The sequence below is a fragment of the Macadamia integrifolia genome, chromosome 4 (genome assembly GCF_013358625.1).
Source record: "Macadamia integrifolia cultivar HAES 741 chromosome 4, SCU_Mint_v3, whole genome shotgun sequence".
Lineage (NCBI taxonomy): Eukaryota > Viridiplantae > Streptophyta > Magnoliopsida > Proteales > Proteaceae > Macadamia > Macadamia integrifolia.
The window spans coordinates 14,103,911-14,122,561 of record NC_056560.1 but is presented as its reverse complement, the minus strand read 5'-3'; the positions used below and the strand labels follow the sequence as shown (position 1 = coordinate 14,122,561).

Below are 18,651 nucleotides of genomic sequence, written 5' to 3'. Positions count from 1 at the left end.
GCCACCATTGTGACGTGTGATTTTTCTTAGTGCTATTATGACCATTCTGTCTTTGTTCGTCACAGAGGTGACAAGCCGGTGGTCTTGGTAGTATATGTTGATGACATTATTCTTACTGGTAATGATGAGGCAGGTATTTCTGAAGTAAAGGCTCATCTCCAGCGCCATTTTCAGACCAATAATCTTGGTCATCTCCATTATTTTCTCTGGATTGAGGTGATCCGCTGCAAGAAAGGGATCAATTTGTCTCAAAGAAAGTATGTTGTGGATCTTTTATCTGATACTAGGATGGTTACGTCCAAACCCATTGATATTCCGATGGATCCTCACCAAAAGTTTGGTGTTGATGATGGTGAACCTTTTCAGGATTGCATCAGTACAGGAGTTTGATTGACAAGCTGATTTACCTCATTGTGACTTGTCTTGATATTTCTTATGCTGTTGGAGTTCTTAGTCAGTTCATGCAGTCTCCTCAGAAAGCCCATTGGGATGCTGCGGTCCGTATTCTTCGCTATCTAAAAGGTGCCCCTGAAAAAGGGTTGATTTATCGTCCTAATCGGCATATGGAACTAGTTGGCTACTCTGATACTGATTGGGCTGGCTCTAGTAGTGATCAGAGATCTACTACTGGATACTGTACCTTTGTTGGAGGCAATCTTATTACTTAGCGTAGCAAGAAACAGACAACTATTGCCTGGTCTAGTGCAGAAGCAGAATGCAAAGCTATGGTTCATACCACCGCAGAGTTGATGTGGCTACAATCATTACTCTTGGAGTTGGGATTTCCAATGACCAAGCCGATAAAGATGTATTGTGACAACCAAGCTGCAGTGTATATTACTAGTAATCCGATTTTCCACGAGAGGACCAAACACATAGAAGTGGACTGCCATTTTGTTCTTGATGCTATTCTAAAGAAGCTGATTGAGACTCCGTTTGTTCCTTCAACAGATCAGTTAACTGACATGTTTATTAAGTCCTTGTTTGCTCATAGTTTTCGCAGTGGTTGTGCCAAGCTGAGAATGGGAGATGTGTATGCTCCAGCTTGAGGGGTAGTGTTGAAATTATAGAAGTCGAGAGGTGCTAATCCCGATACTGGGATTAACTGTAATTCCCAAGGCGATAGGGGCATTCTTGTCCTATTAGCCCCAGTTGTGGTCTTTAGGGATATGGTTATGTTGGGGATTACTATTGTAACCTTCTTTTTTTCTATTTTTGCTATATATACATACAGAGGACCTGCGATCAGCCCATTCTGGACAGATCGCAGGTTGCTTTCCCTTTATGAGACTATCTGTGATTTCTCCTTTCTCTCTTCTCTCTCTCTCTCTCTCTCTCTCTTTCTCTCTCTCTCTCTTCTCTTCTTCTTTTTTTTCTGCTTTACTGGTTTAGTTACAGGAATCTGGGATTGTAACAAAAAGTAATGGTATTAGTCGCCGTATCGGTCGACTAAATTTAAGATATGTATCAGAGGGTATCATATCGGTACCGAAGATCATAGTTATTAAATTTGGATTCGGAAATTATTCGGATTAATTCGTTTCACTAATTCAACGATTCGGTCAAAATATCGGTAAAAAAAGTGGAGATAATAAAATTGGAGTTCGGATTCGGATTCGGGAATTATTCTTTTACAGAAATAAAAGGCAAACAAAAAATTCTGATGTTATTTTTAATATTTGCAATATTTGTTTCATATTATCTATCAATTATTATATGTACATAACATACAAATGATATAAAAATTAAAATTTTAAATTTTAAAGATAAAAATATTATATTTAACTCTTTTTTTTTTTTCTAAACTCATTTCCTATTACTCAAATAATTGAATCAGAGAAAGATAGACTGAGAGGGGGGATTGAGCACAAATTCAGCTAGACCCACGTCACCCACCATACACGTTCACCTTAAAGACTAGAGAGAGTAACGACTGTATGACTTAATCAAACCAAAATGGGGTGAGATTTATTTATTTATCTATTTATTTGTGGAAGTGTGAGAGATTACCTCAGGAAAGATAAGCTTTGTTGGTTTCTGTTAAAAAAAGAAGAAAAGTAACATTAGGATAATAAATGCATAATAATCACACTATTTTCTAAAGGCTTATTGACTTATTCAAGATAATTTTTTTTTTACATGGGATAAAATTCGATTATAATTCTGATAAAATCCGGTTAGGCCGAATTATTCGTGAATTTTTAAAAAGTCAATAAAATTTGAGAATTTTTCAGAATTTTTTATTTGATTCGGATTCGGACCGAATTATTCATAAAATTCGGTAAAATTCTGTTTGGCCTCGAATAATTTGGAGAATTTAATAACTAGGCTGGAGATACTTTAAACCATGATTATAACTGTTTATCGGGATGCATTTTAAATAATTGTTTACCCTAACTCATACTAACACATGTATGTATTAGTGCCCTTATTGTACCAATTTTTCACTGATTTTATGGCCAACATATACCATGGTCATGTTCTGATCATAGGGTGGTGATACTGCAACTCTCTCTCTCTCTCTCTTAAGGGGGTTCACTTATTCAGAACTTTTTCTCTTGTTTCCTTGAACTGAAAAGGTTAAAACTGCGTCCAGTGTTGCAAGCCTGTATGAGATCTTTTGCAGATTGATGAGGGAGAAGTTTTAAACCATTATAACTTTCTATCAGAATGAATTTTAAATGATTGTTTGCCCCAACGCATACAGACACATAAATGTATTAGTGCCCTTACTGTACGAATTTTTCACTGATTTTATAGCCAAGATATACCATGGTCGTTTTCTGATCATAGAGTGGTTATACTGCAACTCTCTCTCTCTCTCTCTCTTTGTGTCTCTCTTAAGGTGGTAATTTAGCAAGGAAGCAAAATGTCAAGTATCGGTACCAGTCAGCGTATTGGAAATCTGGGTTTAAGATACGTCTTGAAGATGTATTGGTGACGCACTAGATATGATTAAGATCCATTTTGATACGCATGGATATGCTAATGATACATGCAAATCTATAGTTTTTAAGCATTGTACACCATAATTAAGCAATAAGTAATGAAATCAAACCAACTAATAAGTAATAATAATAAGAAATTAAGCAAGAAGATTTGATCCACGTGATTCAATTCTGTATTGGTAACTGCAAATTTTACATTTTTAATCACTCCTCCTAGTCTCCTAGGTTGTTTTTGAGTTTAGATAGGATCAACGTAGGTTTTGGAATAAAAATCAACATAGGAAAAATTTCTTTCAAAAAACAGGGATTTTTGGGGTTTTGGCAGCTTTTGTATTGAGCGTATTGGTTCAATTCAGTTCTGGACATCAATATTTTTATTTCTTGGTTTTGTATCGTATCGACATGGTTAATCTCGATAACACCGGACTGTGTTTGTCAATATGTATTGTCCGAGACATGACAACCATGCAAGCAAGGAGCAACTGATAAGTGAAGACATAACGGATAAGCTGACATGCCATCTGTTTGTTCTGTATATCGATTTCTAGAAGGATTGAAGCATGACTTTTGTTTTATTCTTAAGGTTCTTAATTCCTTTTGTAGGTGAGATATCCTGTACTACTGACTCCAGCTGAGAAGCAAATGGCAAGAGATGTTTGCATTGCATTTAGGCAAGCGGTATGGTCATCATTATCTTCTCATTCTGTTGAAGTTTCTTATAAAAGCTTTTCTGCATTTCTTCCTTCTTCATTTATTTTTAGTTCTTTCCTAACATGTACAATAGTTCAAGCATATCTAATCTTGATTATAGTCTTCTTGTGTACTACTTTTGTTCAATGTTCTATCAAATGACCGCTTGTTTGGTCATCCATTAGAGACGTACCTGGATCACTAAGGATGATCTGCCTCAGTAGTGTGTTTTCTACTTACTACCTTCATGATTTTTGAGAATTTTTTCTTCGGAGGAGTTGATTGTTTCTTTATTGTATGAACTCCTTGCGCATATTTTGCTTTTCTGAATTTATTGTGTAAATGTTACTTGCAGGTTTGTGGGTTTGATCTCTTACGCTCTGAGGGAAGGTCATATGTTTGTGATGTGAATGGATGGAGTTTTGTGAAGAACTCTCACAAGTAATTCTCTTATTTGATCGATTATAACTTCCGTCCATAATTTAAGTTTTTGATTATTCTGATCCGTACCAAAAGTATGAGGCCACAGAAAGGCCCAGAAAGAATGATAGCTGATGGTTACAAGACCGACAGTGGACATCCCTACAAAAACAACACCTACCATACTCAAAAGTATAACCAAGTGAGAAAAAGAAATAAAAGAAAGAATTATATTTGAAGTAAATAGGTAGTCGGAAGCAAAAAAAAGATGTCATCAAAACTGGGAACACCCCTTAAATTGGATTGCTAATATTGATAGGAAGCATCCTCAAGAGAAAAAAAGAAACAGGAGACACCTCGAAAATATTTCTCCTAGGAAACGCCTGATGGGTTTCTGTGTAACAGTGTTTGAAGCCAGTTAATTGATTTGTTTGTATTAGTGTAGTATGAATTGTTTCCTGATCTGAGGCTGTGGAATTTATTTCTCTATGTATATATCTATTTGATGATTTAAAGCCTGGTCAACTCTTTCCCTCCCATCTTGTCCCTTGTTTCCTTGTGCGTCTTAGCCTTTTATTATAATTTTTTTTAAAAGAATTACTATATATAATTTGTTGGCCTAAAGATCTCTTCTTAGAAACACTTTTGTGCTGAAGTGACTTCTCCCATTTTATTTCATCCATTGCATTGATTTGCCCCTTCTTTTGGCAAGTACTAATTTTTTTTTTTGCTCGAATTTGAGTTACAAAACAAAGCTTTATATTGACACGAGGTGGTGAAATCTTTCAGCTGAAAAATATTGATGTAGATGGTGATGTCAGTTACATATGCACATAATTTAAGTGTAAACTGAACTGCCACATGGGAGGGACGCACCTCGGTGCAACAATATGGTTGCTCCATTGCGACCTAGTGATTGCAGGTTCGAGTCGGGAAACTGTCTCTCAGCGAAGCTGGGGTTAAGGCTACATACATTATGACCCTCCCTAACCCTGCAGTTGCAGGAGCCTCGTGCACTGGGTAAGCCTTAGCTGCCTCATGGCAAATTTAAGGTGCCTAGAAAGTCTTATCTCACTAGGTGATGTGGGAAATGCATGCCTGAATGTATGTACCTCCCATACATTTGCTACAGATTCAATTATCTAACATTAAATTATAATTGCTTTATATTGCCATGGTGGCATGGTTACATATTTATGATCTTGAAACTGTTTGAGCTGGATATCCATGACTTGGCATTTTTTTTTTTGGGTTGGGCAACCTTGGATTAACTAATAAGATTAAATTGCTATCATAAAAAAGCATGGATTGAGCGTCTCTAGCTTTAAAAACCCGTGTTTTTGGCCTAAAATTAGCTATAATAGTGCAATAGAAGCCCTAAACTAGCTAAGCTAAGTACGTACGCAATAGCGCCTCAGATTGGTCAACAATGGATTGGTGGTGGGTAAAAGTGTACCTCTTGACCTCTTCTTTTGAGCAGAAGAAGATACCGGTGAGCAGGCTTTTAGATTTAGTAGATCTAGAATGAAATAATTGCTTACTTCTTGGATTGGCAATGGATCTACCAGGTGCGCGTGGATCTATGTTTTGATACTATTGAATGATTTAAGTTTTTAAAGTCTCTTGCAGCCCATATAGAAAGGATTCTCTTGATGGCAAACCTTGTTTGTGCCATGTGGAATGGTGAGTGGCAATTTTGACCATTGTAAATCTGGGGAATGATCATTTTAGATATCTAGGTTCAATCGCAAATAAAGTAGGGGATATAGAAGATGATGTTTCCCATAGGATTAAAATAGGATGGTTGTAATGAAGAGGTTCGTCCGGACTCTAGAGTGTTAGGTGATTGGTTTATCCCTTCAAATCTTAAAAGAAAAATTTATAGGACTGTCATATGACTAGTTATGATGTATGATGTAGAATGTTGGGCAGTTAGGTTGCGTCATATTGATAAACTAAGTCTGGCTTAAATGTTAAGATGGATGTGTGGAAAAACTAGGAAGGATAAAGTAAAGAATGATCATATTAGAGCCAGTTGGGGGTGGCTCTGATTCATGATGAGATTCAAGAAAGCTGTTTGAGGGGGCACGACCATGTCCAATGGAGTCCTTGGGATGATCTAGTTTGGAGTAATTTGATTCAGATTGAAGGATCTAAGAGAGCAAGGGAAGGCCTAAATTAACCATAAGGGAAGTGGTGAGGAAAGACATGCATAGCGTAGGCCTCTTTTTCATGTATGAAATCGAATAGGGCTGATTGAAGAGCAAAAATACATGTGGCCGACCCCATTTCATCGGGGTAAGGCTCTGTTGTTGGAAATATGGGGATGATCTAGATTTTCCACGTGTCTTTCAAGCTCAAATTCAATTGTATGCCCTCCCATTCATGTACATGTATCCCCAGGGTGGTCCGTGCTCCCTCTTTGTAGTCCTGGACTTCCTAGGGGTGTTTTTTTTTTGCTACTTGGCCAACTCCATTTAGACTGAAACTTGACATTTGAGTAGCGGACATTGGGGTTTTCCTGTCCACAATAATTGTCAAGGCGTCCAGGCAGGTTTTTCTGGATTGGTGCCTTGGTCTCCTAGGTGCCGTGCAAACTATGCTGTCCACAATATTTGGGCCATCCAAGCTGCCACGTGGTGGGATGAAACCTGAGAGGTAGGGAGAGGATTTTTTGGGCCAACGAGATAAGTTTATCAGGTAGGAATAGTATGTGATACAGTGCATCATTCACTTTGTCCCTATTTACTTTATTTTTTTATAAATGGTTAATTGTAATTGCTCTTTGATTTTGAATTTTCATTTTTTTGGGGTCTTTTATTTGCTTAATGAGTTACCCAAGTCCATACTGTTGTTTTTATTTAATTAACCTGAGACTATCCTTCAGTAAAATTAGGATTTATGATAGGTTTTTATCTCAATACATAGGAACCTAATCAAATTGATTGTTGATATTGTTTTAGTTAGTCGGGTATCTTTGGTTTTATGTTAGATATCCTTAATTGGGTTTAGAAACATGGTTTTTTCAGTTTTGATTTTTATGAAATTTGATGGAAGTTCTCCTTTGTTGAAACCTTGAAGAGTTTCAATATTTTCCAAGCTTAGAAGAGCTTGTAATTGCACTTCTCCCACCTTCTGTCATTCCTAGAAGAGTTTGATAGTTCTTGTTTTCATTGCATCAATATGTATACAAAATAGATGACATTACAATCTTATGGTGGATGCCTTAAATGCAGTTATTGCTTGTTCTGTTTGTGGATTAAAATCGCTAAGTATTCAAATTCGATCTTCCTTGTGTGAACTTTTACCTCTTGTATGCTATCTATTAATTCTTAAGAATTGTTTACATTTGTGGGGAAACTTAAGTTATTTTCTTTTTAAATATTTGATGGATTGATAAATATGCAAATAGATAGTATTATATGCATATTCATCAAGATTAGTACCATACTAGCCATTGCTAACATGTTCATCAAGTTGATGTACATTGTTGTTGCCCTTAGTTAACAACTTGAGCTTTTGGGATAAGTGGTTGTAACATGGTATCAAAGCAGCAGGGAGATTGAGTGTTTAATCCCTGGGTAGTGCAATGGGGTTCCTCGACACATTCTCGTCTAAATTCCAGGTGATGGTGTTTCTGTGTGAGTGCGTGCCAGGTTCCGGGCCGTGTGTATACAGGCCTGCACATGCGAGGGGGGGTTGATATACATTGCTGTTTCCCTTAACAGTTTGAGCTTTTGGGATAAGCGGTGGTAACACGTCATGACGTCAATACCGATATTTTAAACCATGAGTTCACTGATAAACTGAACTTCTCTGTGGAGTGTATAATTTCTCAGTTCCCTCATTTTTGTTGTGAATATTTAGATTTCTCCATTATGTCTTTTCCAATGTAGGTATTATGATGATGCTGCTTGTGTACTGAGGAAAATGTTTTTAGATGCCAAGGCCCCTCATCTTTCTTCAACAATTCCACCAACTCTGCCATGGAAAATCAATGAACCAGTCCAACCTTCTGAGGGACTAACACGTCAAGGGAGTGGAATCATTGGCAAATTTGGGCAGGCGGAGGAGTTACGCTGTGTTATTGCTGTTATCCGTCAGTAAGATATATTTGTCCAACACCTCTTATTCAAGTAACATTTTTTTTTTTTTTTTTTTTGACACTTCTTCTTCATGTGTTATATTGGCAGTGGTGATCGAACACCCAAACAGAAGGTCAAATTGAAGGTTACAGAGGAAAAACTATTAAATTTAATGCTAAAATACAATGGTTGCCGCCCTAGGTCCGAGGTGCTTTTTTCTTAATTTTTTTTTTCTTCTGCATGGTTGAATTTTTCAAACCTTTTAGGGTTTTTCCGCCCTGCATTAATATGTTAATTATTCTGTTTGTGAAGACAAAACTCAAAAGTGCTGTTCAGTTGCAAGATTTGTTGGATGCAACACGGATGCTGGTCCCTCGTGAAAGGTATGTATTAGGAACGTTGACATTTGTTTAACTATGATTGCGTGCTGTGTGTCTGCAACATTTGAAAATTTGCTTATTATTATTGGAATTATAAATGGGCGTTTAGCATGGGGATGCAAAGGTCTTTTGTTGTTTCTGGGTAGTCAATGGTTGGATCTGCATTTTCTTTGCTATCAGATATTATTTTATTCGTATTGTATTTCATAATTGTGCAAATAGTAGGTTGTTTGCCTTTTGGAATTCTTTGGTAGAAGGTTTCTTTCTACTCAATGTCCATTCCATGTTCTCTCTATTAATCTTCACCCCACCCCCTGACCAAGTGACCATTACCAACTTTTTTAAGAGTCCAACATGGTTATTTAAATAAGGGAATTTTCTTAGGGTGCCACCATCAATTGATGCATCATACTGCTTTCTTATATGTGGAATGTGATGTCTATGTCTTGTCCTGATAGTTGTGGGAAGAGCTCAAACATTCACCTTGCACCAAAATTAACTCTTTGCATTATTAAACTTCTCTGAAATTCCTTCCCTTGGCCACCTTTTCATTTCAAATTAACCATGCTTATATTGAGTTAACTATCTGTCAATTATGCATGTGATTCTGGTCAAGTTATGAACCTGGGTAACTAAAATTATGCATGGTCTGAAGTTGCATGCGTCAGATGGACAATCTGGATGTGGGCTGACATGCTCAGACAGATCTGAATGTTGTTAAGTTTTCATGTATCATTGTATTACATTTTATCTGGCTACATTCATTCTTACTGCATTTGAAAGGGGAGAGATCTCACGGTGTACGTTATTTGCTCGCAATGTTGTTTTAATTTATGAGACCAGATAATGGTGAATGCCAAATGAGAACCATGAAGGGATGTTTAAGAAGCTAAAGGTTGTAAGATATGCTAAAATAAAGACTCAGTATGTGGAATGCTGTTTTTTTTTTTTTTAAAGTGGAAATAAGTAAGTGCTTCTGAAGTAAAAAGTTTATCCTTGAGCATTCATTTATTTCAATTGAATCGATCGTCCAAAAGTTAGGATCATTTGTTGCAATTGATGTCCACTGAACTATAACAGGGTGAATAATGTCAGGGACATGCTTCTAAGGTATTTGTAATTGGTCCATACTAGAAAAATCGTAGGAGAAATTTCTAATACGAGTATATGACATTATGACTATAAGAGCAGGCAAGGTTTGTGGAGCGGAGTGCTAAATAACCGGAAAACAGGACATGATAGAGTGAATGTAGTTGCAATTAATATGTTGAGATGGATAAGCAGAAAAGACGAGGATGCAATGGAAAAACAACATCATCCATGCAAAGCTAGCGTGACCCTTGTGGGGTGACATAATGTGCCCTATGGCCTATATGTCCAACAAAGCCCATTGAGTAAAAAGAGCAACCCAGTGCATGAGGCTTCTGCTACTGCAGGGTCTGGGAGGGGCAAATGTACACAGCCTTACCCCTTGCTTTGGAGTAGAGGTTGTTTCAAGTTTTGAACCTATGACCAACATGTTGCAATAGTGCAACTTAACCTTTGAGTATACTACTTAAATTAAAGGTGTTTAAATTGAAAAGTAGAAGTGCACTCATGTTTTCTCCAAATTCAGACTGACAAAGCCCCTTGAGTACATAAAGTGAAGATGTTTAAATTGAGAAGTGGAACTGTGGAAGTGCACTCATATTTTCTCCAAATTCCCCATAACTCATAAACAATGTGAAATGTACTTTTATATGCGATATTCCCTACATATGTTATATCATAATAATTATTATTTATACTGATTATACATATTTGCATACTTAGGTCTGGTCGAGAAAGCGATAGTGATGCAGAAGACATTGAGCATGCTGAAAAACTTCGACAAGTGAAAGCAGTGCTCGAGGAGGTTCTCTTATTTACTTACCATTAAAATTTGCATCCTCCAATGTCCAATCAATAACGTTATGTAGGACACTAATTTTATTTTTGTACTTCTTTATTTTTCTGTGCATATTTTCATGGTTTTTCCTTGCTTGCACCTAATGATTTTGACTTCTTGCCCTTTTGTGTTGCATTTTTTACTTGACACCTTTCAAGCCTAGCATGTAGAAAGGCTGGTAGCCTTGGAGTCTTTTCCTTGATTCCATCAAACAAATTCATTATGTATCTCCAACATGGAATATTTGCGAAATATCTTAACTTAAGAAAATTGATTACCACAATGTATATAAGTAGGTTTTCACGGAAATGGAAATTGGTTAAAAAGATTACATATCTTATAAATGTTAAATTATCATCTCAAATACTGTAATATCTCATAGACATTGCAAACCATGTGAAATTTTTAGGGAATGTTCATGAACTTTTGGCAAATGATGAAAATAAAATGAAAACATTCTTTTAAATTATTATGTTCCTGTAATATGTATTAGTGCAGTGCTCACTATTAGGTTGCAGAAAATATTTATCTAGTGCTTATTTTAATGTAAGAGGAATGCTAGTGAGAGTCTGCTATGGTTTTAAACATGAAATTGCGACTGAATTTTTTTAGTATTTTTGTGGAATCCTTGGAGATGGGACTTAGCACCATGGCTAATTAATTATGCTTATGCTCAAAATTTAGGATATCATAAAATAAATAATCATAAAGAATTCTTAACTCTAGAGGCTAAGGGAAAAGGTTTGTAATATGGAGAAATAGGTATAAAGAAGCATTACATACTTAGTTATCAAATTGTTGTTTTCTGAATGGTGCTCCTATGCATGTTGGCCTTAACATTTGTAGCAACAATTGGTGGAAATGTACTGAAATGGATGAATTTAACAGTTGTAAATTTGTTAAGCAAGTAAAAGTATTATTCATATTAGCAAATGATAGAAGAATCATAAAAGCACTATTTCCAATATCTACCAGGAGAGAACTTATTTGCTTGAAATTTATTCCTTGTTCAATCATCAACACTTAGGAGTAGTTCTGTTCTTCTAGTTGTACTGTGCTTTGTTTAGAAAGTTGTGTTTAGTCTGCCAGGAAAGGATTTTAGCTGCTACTTGATATGCTTTTAAACAATTGAAGAGCCTTAGGTTTCAAATTCAACAAATAATTTTTAAACTTCTTGTAATGTAATATTATGCTATCCAGGGTGGACATTTTTCAGGCATTTACAGGAAAGTCCAGTTAAAGCCACTAAAGTGGGTCAAGGTTTCAAAAACTAATGGTGAAGGTGAAGAAGAACGTCCTGTTGAAGCTCTAATGGTTCTTAAGTATGGCGGAGTTCTTACACATGCTGGAAGAAAGCAGGTTACATAGTTCATCCACATTTTCCTGTACTTTGTAAATTGCAGTCAGGAGTTTGGATAAATAGAAATTAGAGTTATAACTAAAAATATAGTTCTGTTTAGTTTGGATAACCAATACATAGTCTGTAAGTTCAGATAATTAGAAATTAGAGTTATAGCTTATAAATATATACTTCTGTGCTTAGTAACTGATTGTTGCTCTCTTGTCTTCTGGTCTATTGGTTTGGTTACTTGATTTTTGGATATTAATTGAGCTCATATGTGGTTCTTTTTCTTTTTGCAGGCAGAAGAGCTTGGGAGGTACTTCAGGAATAACATGTATCCAGGTTAGATTACATGTATATTCCTTATATCTTTCAGGACAATTTGTGTGCCCTTTGAAACATCACAGCATTTATGTGCGGTCAGGTTATATTCCCCTTAGGTAGATCTACTACAGAAACTATCTACCTTCTTAGGAGACTCATGGAAACCTATAGAACTACCAAAAAATACCTACACATAGTCTTTACTGACCTGGAAAGGCTAATTTGGCATGTTCTAGAGAGAGAGAGAGAGAAGGGTGCTGGGTAGATATGCAGATATAATTAAAAATATGTATGATGAAGTTGTGACTAGTGTAACATCAAGGCAGCGAGTTCCCAATTAATATTGGGCTCCATCTAGGATCATCTTTAAGCCCTTACCTATTTATGTTTGTGATGGATGAGTTGACCAAAAGCATTCAAGGAGAGGTTCCATGGTGTATGTTATTTGCTGATGATATTGTACTATTGGATGACACAAAAACAGGGCTCAATGCTAAACTGGAGTGATAGAGATCAACTTTGGAAACAAGAGGCTTTAAAATTAGTAGAACAAAAGCATAGTATATGATGTGTAACTTTAGCCACACTATGATGGATAATGACATGGTTACTATTAAGGGGAGAGATACCGTAAAGTAACTTTATTAGATATTTGGGATCTATCATAATAAGGAAGGCGATATAGAGGATGATTGTATCACATAGAACTAAAGTGGGATGGACGAAGTGGAGAAGTGCGACCGATGTGTCCCTATAAAACTTAAGGAAAAATTATATAGGACACTCATACGCCCGGCTATGTTATATGGTGCGGAATTTTGAGCAGTTAAGAAGCAGCATTTTGATAAGCTGTGTGTAACAAATATGTGAATGTCAAGATGGATGTGCGGGAAAAACTAGGAAAGATAAGGTAAGTAATGAAAGCATTAGAGCATACCTGGGAGTTTCCCCAATTCATGATAAACTTCGGGAAAGTTGTTTGAGATGGTATGACAATGTTCAATAGAGGGCATTGGATGCACTAGTAAGGAGGAGTGATCTGATCCAAATTGATGAATGTAAAAGAGCTAGGGCAGGCAAAAGATGACCATAGGCACATATTAGGCAAGACATGCACATATTAGGCCTTGCTCCAAGTATGGCATCGAATAGAGAGGATTGGAGGTCTAGGATCCATGTATCCAACCCCATTAAGTTGGGATAAGGCTTTGTTGTTGTTGTTGTATATACTTATTCCCCCTTGTTTTTATGTGGTGGCTTTGAGTCAAACAGGAATGGAGTCTATATCAACCTACTCAACAGGGACACGAGCATAGTTATGTAGATATATATTAGATTTTCTTTTCTTTCTTTTATGTATTCAGTTGCCTAGGGTTTTTTATTTTTGGATAGGCACAAGATGATATTTTCATTAAATAAAGAGAGGAATGTACAGCTGTAGTAGTATATATGTAAAGAAATAGACTGTAATAGCAGCCAAAAGGAAGAGTTTCTCACTTTCTGTAGATTATGGTTGAACGGAGCGCTGAAATACCATTGGAAAACCTCCCACATCCCAAAAATTCTTCATAATTTTTGGCTACATCATGATTATTCTTCCAATTACTGATATAATATGCGTCCAATGATGAAGTTTGCTTTGAAAAGACACTCATCCTTTCCTTCCAAAACCCCCAAGAGATGTTTTAAGTAATCAATTTCCACTAGATAAGAGCTTTTGGATTGACTTCAAAGATAGAGCAACTAATGAAGATCATTTTAAGTTCCAGGGGAGTAATTAATCATCTAAAAAAATGCCAACGTAGTACTTCCAAGTATGAAACAGATTCACAATGTTGGAAGAGATGATCTGTTCTCCTTATTGTATAGACATAAAGCACATTTTCTTTCCACCTTAAATCCACTATACTGCAAAATTATTGAGAGCAAGAGAGAACCCAAGCAAGAACAATGATCCAAGGGGTGGGGGGGGGTCTTAGATTTCGAAATTAGTGCGCTCCATCTCAATGATTAAAATTAGCAATTCATAAGGAGTCAAATAATCAAAATTAGCAATTCTTTAGGAGTCAAATAAGCTCAAGCTGAAAACAGTCTCCTCAGAAGATGAAAACTTTCTTCTTACTTGATTCTTCATATTCTCTGCTCAGCTGCAAGTATACACTGAAGAACTGCAAAGAAGTTGAAGAAGCTTGTTGAGTCACCCTCTCCTATCTTGATTCTTGGTGATTCCTTCTAAAGAAGAGAAATTTGCAGTTTGACAGAAAACTCATCTTATGTTGCTGAACCACAATGTTTTTGCATAGTGGCAGATTGTATGAATTTTGAGAACTGCGAGAGGTAACTCACCACCCATAGATCTTCCCAGAGCACCTCTTCCTTGAATCATCTACCACCTTGTATCTGGTAAAAAAAAAAAAATGATAAAATGTTCATAATTTCATTCATACGCTGATACCATGAGATGTAGGCACTTTCTTTTAATCCCACCAATTGTTTTGAGAAACGCCGAGTTGAATCGACAAGTTAGTGAACTTTTAAAGAAGAGGTTTATTATGTCACCATGTCCGGTTCTGGCCCCTAACCTAGCCTAGGTTAGGGTGGATAGTGGATCATTATGGATGTGTGTGGACAGCTGTGCCATCAACAAGCCATATTACTAGCAATAACAGATCTCATAAGAGAAAGTTCTTCAAAACTGCATCTAGGTGAAATTTGTTGCTGTTGGTTCTTTCTCTCTCATAGTTGTCTAGGCGTCCAGGCTGCTTAGCCTTGACTGGCACCTTGCTGGTGTTGCCTTGAATTTCCCCACTTGACAACCTTGGTTTGCATAGGCGCCTTGACCATAGTTGTCACGGCGCCAAGGCGAACCAAGGCGATGGAGGGTTGTCTAAGCGCTTAGGCGAGAAGGCGCCCGCCTTACGGCGAATACGGCGCCAAAAAAGACGTTACTATTTTTTTAATATATGTATAATATCTAGTACAACTGTATAACAATGATATAATTAATTTTAAATTGCTTGTAAAAAATCAAGCCTTTAAGTTATATCAAAATACAAGAAGCACGACTTTAAGCAACATCAAGGGAAAAAAATACACACTTTAAGCAACATCAAGAGACAAGAATCAACATTCAACATGAAATTCATATCAATGCAAATTGCAAAGTGATATATTTTCTAACATGAGAATACACAACAAAAAATAAAAAAATTATTCATAAAAAAAAAGCTATAAATTAAACAAAAGGCATAAGTGCATAACAACATATAATTCCTAATGAAATATTATAAATAATATAATATTTAACTATTTAAGTATGTAGTTAGATATACTTACCTCTATGATGCCCAAAACGAGATCCACAAAGTCCATCATAGACCATGAGTCAATGAACCATGATATTTTAATGTTTAACCCCCTGTCAATCAATACATATAAGTTAGTGATACTAAAACACTAAGCAACAAGAGAAACCTTGTTCCTTAATATATGAGTCATGACTCATGATAGGTGATAGGCTATGGGTTCCAATCCTACCTGGGGAGAATTAAAAACACCTAATGGAAATTAAGAAACATAAAAATAAACCAAAATGCTAAACTTAAATTTTAAAACAACAAAATAAACCATCAAGCTAAACTTTGTTCTTGTTTAACCATAATCAAGCTAACAAATCAACATCTAATTCTTCTCCCTCCTGTTGTTGATTCATAGAATCAGTTGGCCCATCACCAAAGTCTTCTTCAATATCTTCATCATCACGCACCACATCGTGGACCTCTTCTTCAACTTCATCATCTGATGATTCCTCAATAGTGGCCCTTCCCCTACCACGACGTGTGTAGCAAATATTGGCTGCACTTGTTGATCCTTGAGTCCTCCTAGGTAAATTACGACCCCCCACCGATGTAGATGCACCAACTGCTCTATCAACATCTCCCCATGTGAGGTCGTCTCCAGGATGGACTAAATCTCCATCTTCTTGATCCCCTGTTATCCATTCACTATTCCAATTCATTTCATCAAGAATTAATGGATCACAATTGCTGCCTTTTTCCCTTCTTTCTTGGAACCTTGAATGAAGCCGACGATTGTATTGGATATAGACTAGATCATTCAAGCGCTGATGTTCTAGTCTATTCCTCTTCTTGGTGTGAATCTGAATCCATAAATACTCTTTATTTAAGTCAAGAAATAGATGTAAAAAATATAATTACAAACTAATATACAAGATCATACGTACAAAATCAAATGTGCTCCAATTGCGCTCACAACCGGAAGCGGAGCAACAAAGGCCTAATATGCGTATTGCATATTGTTGAAGCGTAGGGGCCGAAGATCCATGTGTTTGCCACCAAGAGACTATATATAAGGAAAAAATTAGATACACATATTGTTAAATACTTATTAAAATTAAAAAAAAAAAATACTTAGTACTTACTAGGATCCAATGCTCCTTCACCGACTATCCGTTGTTTAAAAGCCAAACTCCTTGAAAAGCTACCTTCACATTTTCTGTACAATTGAGACTCACGTATGATCTTGTCTTGCACAGTTAAGTCGGGCACCATTCTTTCAATAACTGACATGAATGCATCTTGTATTTTACATGATTCTTCAAAAGGGGCATCATTGATGTAGTCAAAATATTTGCTAGCATTTAGGTAAAAGGCAGCAGCATATAAAGGTCGATCCATTTGGACCTCCCAACGATCATCAATAATTGCTAACACCTTCTTCCATGACCGTTCTTTGTTGGCAAAATTTACTTTTATCTTTTTTTTTGCTATTTCCATTGCCAAATAAACTTCAGGCAATGCAGGCCTCTCATCACCATCTACTAACCTCAAGACAACTAAAATTGGTTGGGATGCTCTTAAGCAATCTAGTACACTGTTCCAGAATGTTTGTGCAAGTATTGTCTCAAGTACTTTCTTACCTGCCTCTGTTTTGGACAACTTAGAACTATTCCAATCATCAGATACAAATAATTGCTTCAAGGCATCCTTGTTCTTGTACAAACTTTGTAGTGTCAAGAATGAGGTAGCAAATCTTGTAACTCCAGACCTCACCAGATCTATTCCATTTGTCTTTTTCCTCAAAGCATCAACAAGTTTGTAATGTCTGTAGATAAAACTTGTCATTGTTTTTGCCCTCTCTATTGTTGTTTTATAAGCTTTCAACTTGCCAATGTCCTCTAACATGAGGTCCAAACAATGAGCTGCACAAGGAGTCCAATAAAGCTTACTCCGTTTTTCCATCAACATTCTACCAGCTGCAACATAATTAGCTGCATTGTCTGTAACTACTTGTACCACATTATCCTCCCAAATTTCTTCAATTTTACTATCAAGCAGCTGAAATAACATGGCTGCATATTGAGACTCACTAGATACATCTACAGAGCCCATAAAATAAGTCCCCAATGGACAATTGACAAGGAAATTAATCAAGTGTCTACCTCTCTTGTCAGTCCACCCATCAGACATAAGAGTGCACCCGTGCCTTTTCCAATAATCTTCATATTTCTTCTTGATACAGTCAATCTGAGCTTTTTCATCCTGTAGCAAGGGCACTCTCAACTCATGGTAAGAAGGGGGCTTATATCCTGACCCAAACTGTGCAATGGCTTCAACCATCTCCTCAAAGCTCCTTAACTTGACAGTATTGAATGGGATGCCAGCTTCATAAAACCATTTTGCAACATATGCATTAGTTTTCTTTCTGTCTGCATTTGATCTTAAGCTGCTTTGTATTGTTGTCTGGGTAGAACCTTTAGACCTCCTCTCACCAACTATTTCTTCAGGAGTCCGTCTAAGATAAGAATCTATCGAACCCTTTACTGCCATTTGTGTATTAACATTAACTTTACTCCTTTTGGAAGATGTCCCAGAACTTGGTACAAGGTTCTTTATTGAGGAGTCTATAGTTGGGGGCCTTTGTACACCAGACTGGAGTTGCCCTCCACTTTCTATCTCTTCAGGCAAATCATCTCCCTCCTGATGACCAACAGAATAATCCTCATCAAATACATCAGGCTTCCTCTTCTGATTTCGCATGATAGCTTCATGCATCTCTCTAGCGATTGCTGCAGTTGTCTTTAGGCACTTTGATATATCTCCATACCCACCAATTAAATGTTGCTTAAGCCTTTTGATTCCTCCTTTGGCATCTTTTCCACAAAGTGTACATCGCACTAAGTTCTTATCATTAAGATCTGGCCAATATCCATACTTCCACCCGGGGTCTTTTGATTTGGCCTTCCTAGTTGGTTCTTTGCTTGGATCATATGTTGATGCGCCAGTACTAGCAGATGGCCCGCCACTACCACTAGTAGCCATATCTATTTGAATAAACTACAGCACTATATAAACATAAGAAACAACAAGAAGAGAAACTAAGTAACAAAAAATAAGAAAAAGCATATCAATCTACAATGCACTTTACAATCTAAAAAATAATAACTAATTCACTAATGCACTAATGCACTAATGCACTAATGCACTAATGCACTAATGCACTACACTAATGCACA

At 36.6% G+C, this 18,651-nt stretch overlaps 1 protein-coding gene across 9 annotated transcripts in view; it reads left to right on the top strand.

The window, feature by feature from the left end:
* Positions 1 to 18,651, top strand: part of LOC122076521 (inositol hexakisphosphate and diphosphoinositol-pentakisphosphate kinase VIP2-like) — an 82,222-nt gene that overhangs the window by 20,554 nt on the left and 43,017 nt on the right. For all 9 annotated transcript variants that reach the window (XM_042641846.1, XM_042641850.1, XM_042641845.1 and 6 more), the window contains 8 exons: positions 3,552 to 3,626; positions 3,994 to 4,079; positions 7,955 to 8,161; positions 8,252 to 8,351; positions 8,456 to 8,526; positions 10,336 to 10,417; positions 11,651 to 11,809; positions 12,092 to 12,134. In XM_042641846.1, the coding sequence (XP_042497780.1) occupies positions 3,552 to 3,626; positions 3,994 to 4,079; positions 7,955 to 8,161; positions 8,252 to 8,351; positions 8,456 to 8,526; positions 10,336 to 10,417; positions 11,651 to 11,809; positions 12,092 to 12,134 (823 nt within the window). The remainder of the gene's footprint in view (positions 1 to 3,551; positions 3,627 to 3,993; positions 4,080 to 7,954; positions 8,162 to 8,251; positions 8,352 to 8,455; positions 8,527 to 10,335; positions 10,418 to 11,650; positions 11,810 to 12,091; positions 12,135 to 18,651) is intronic.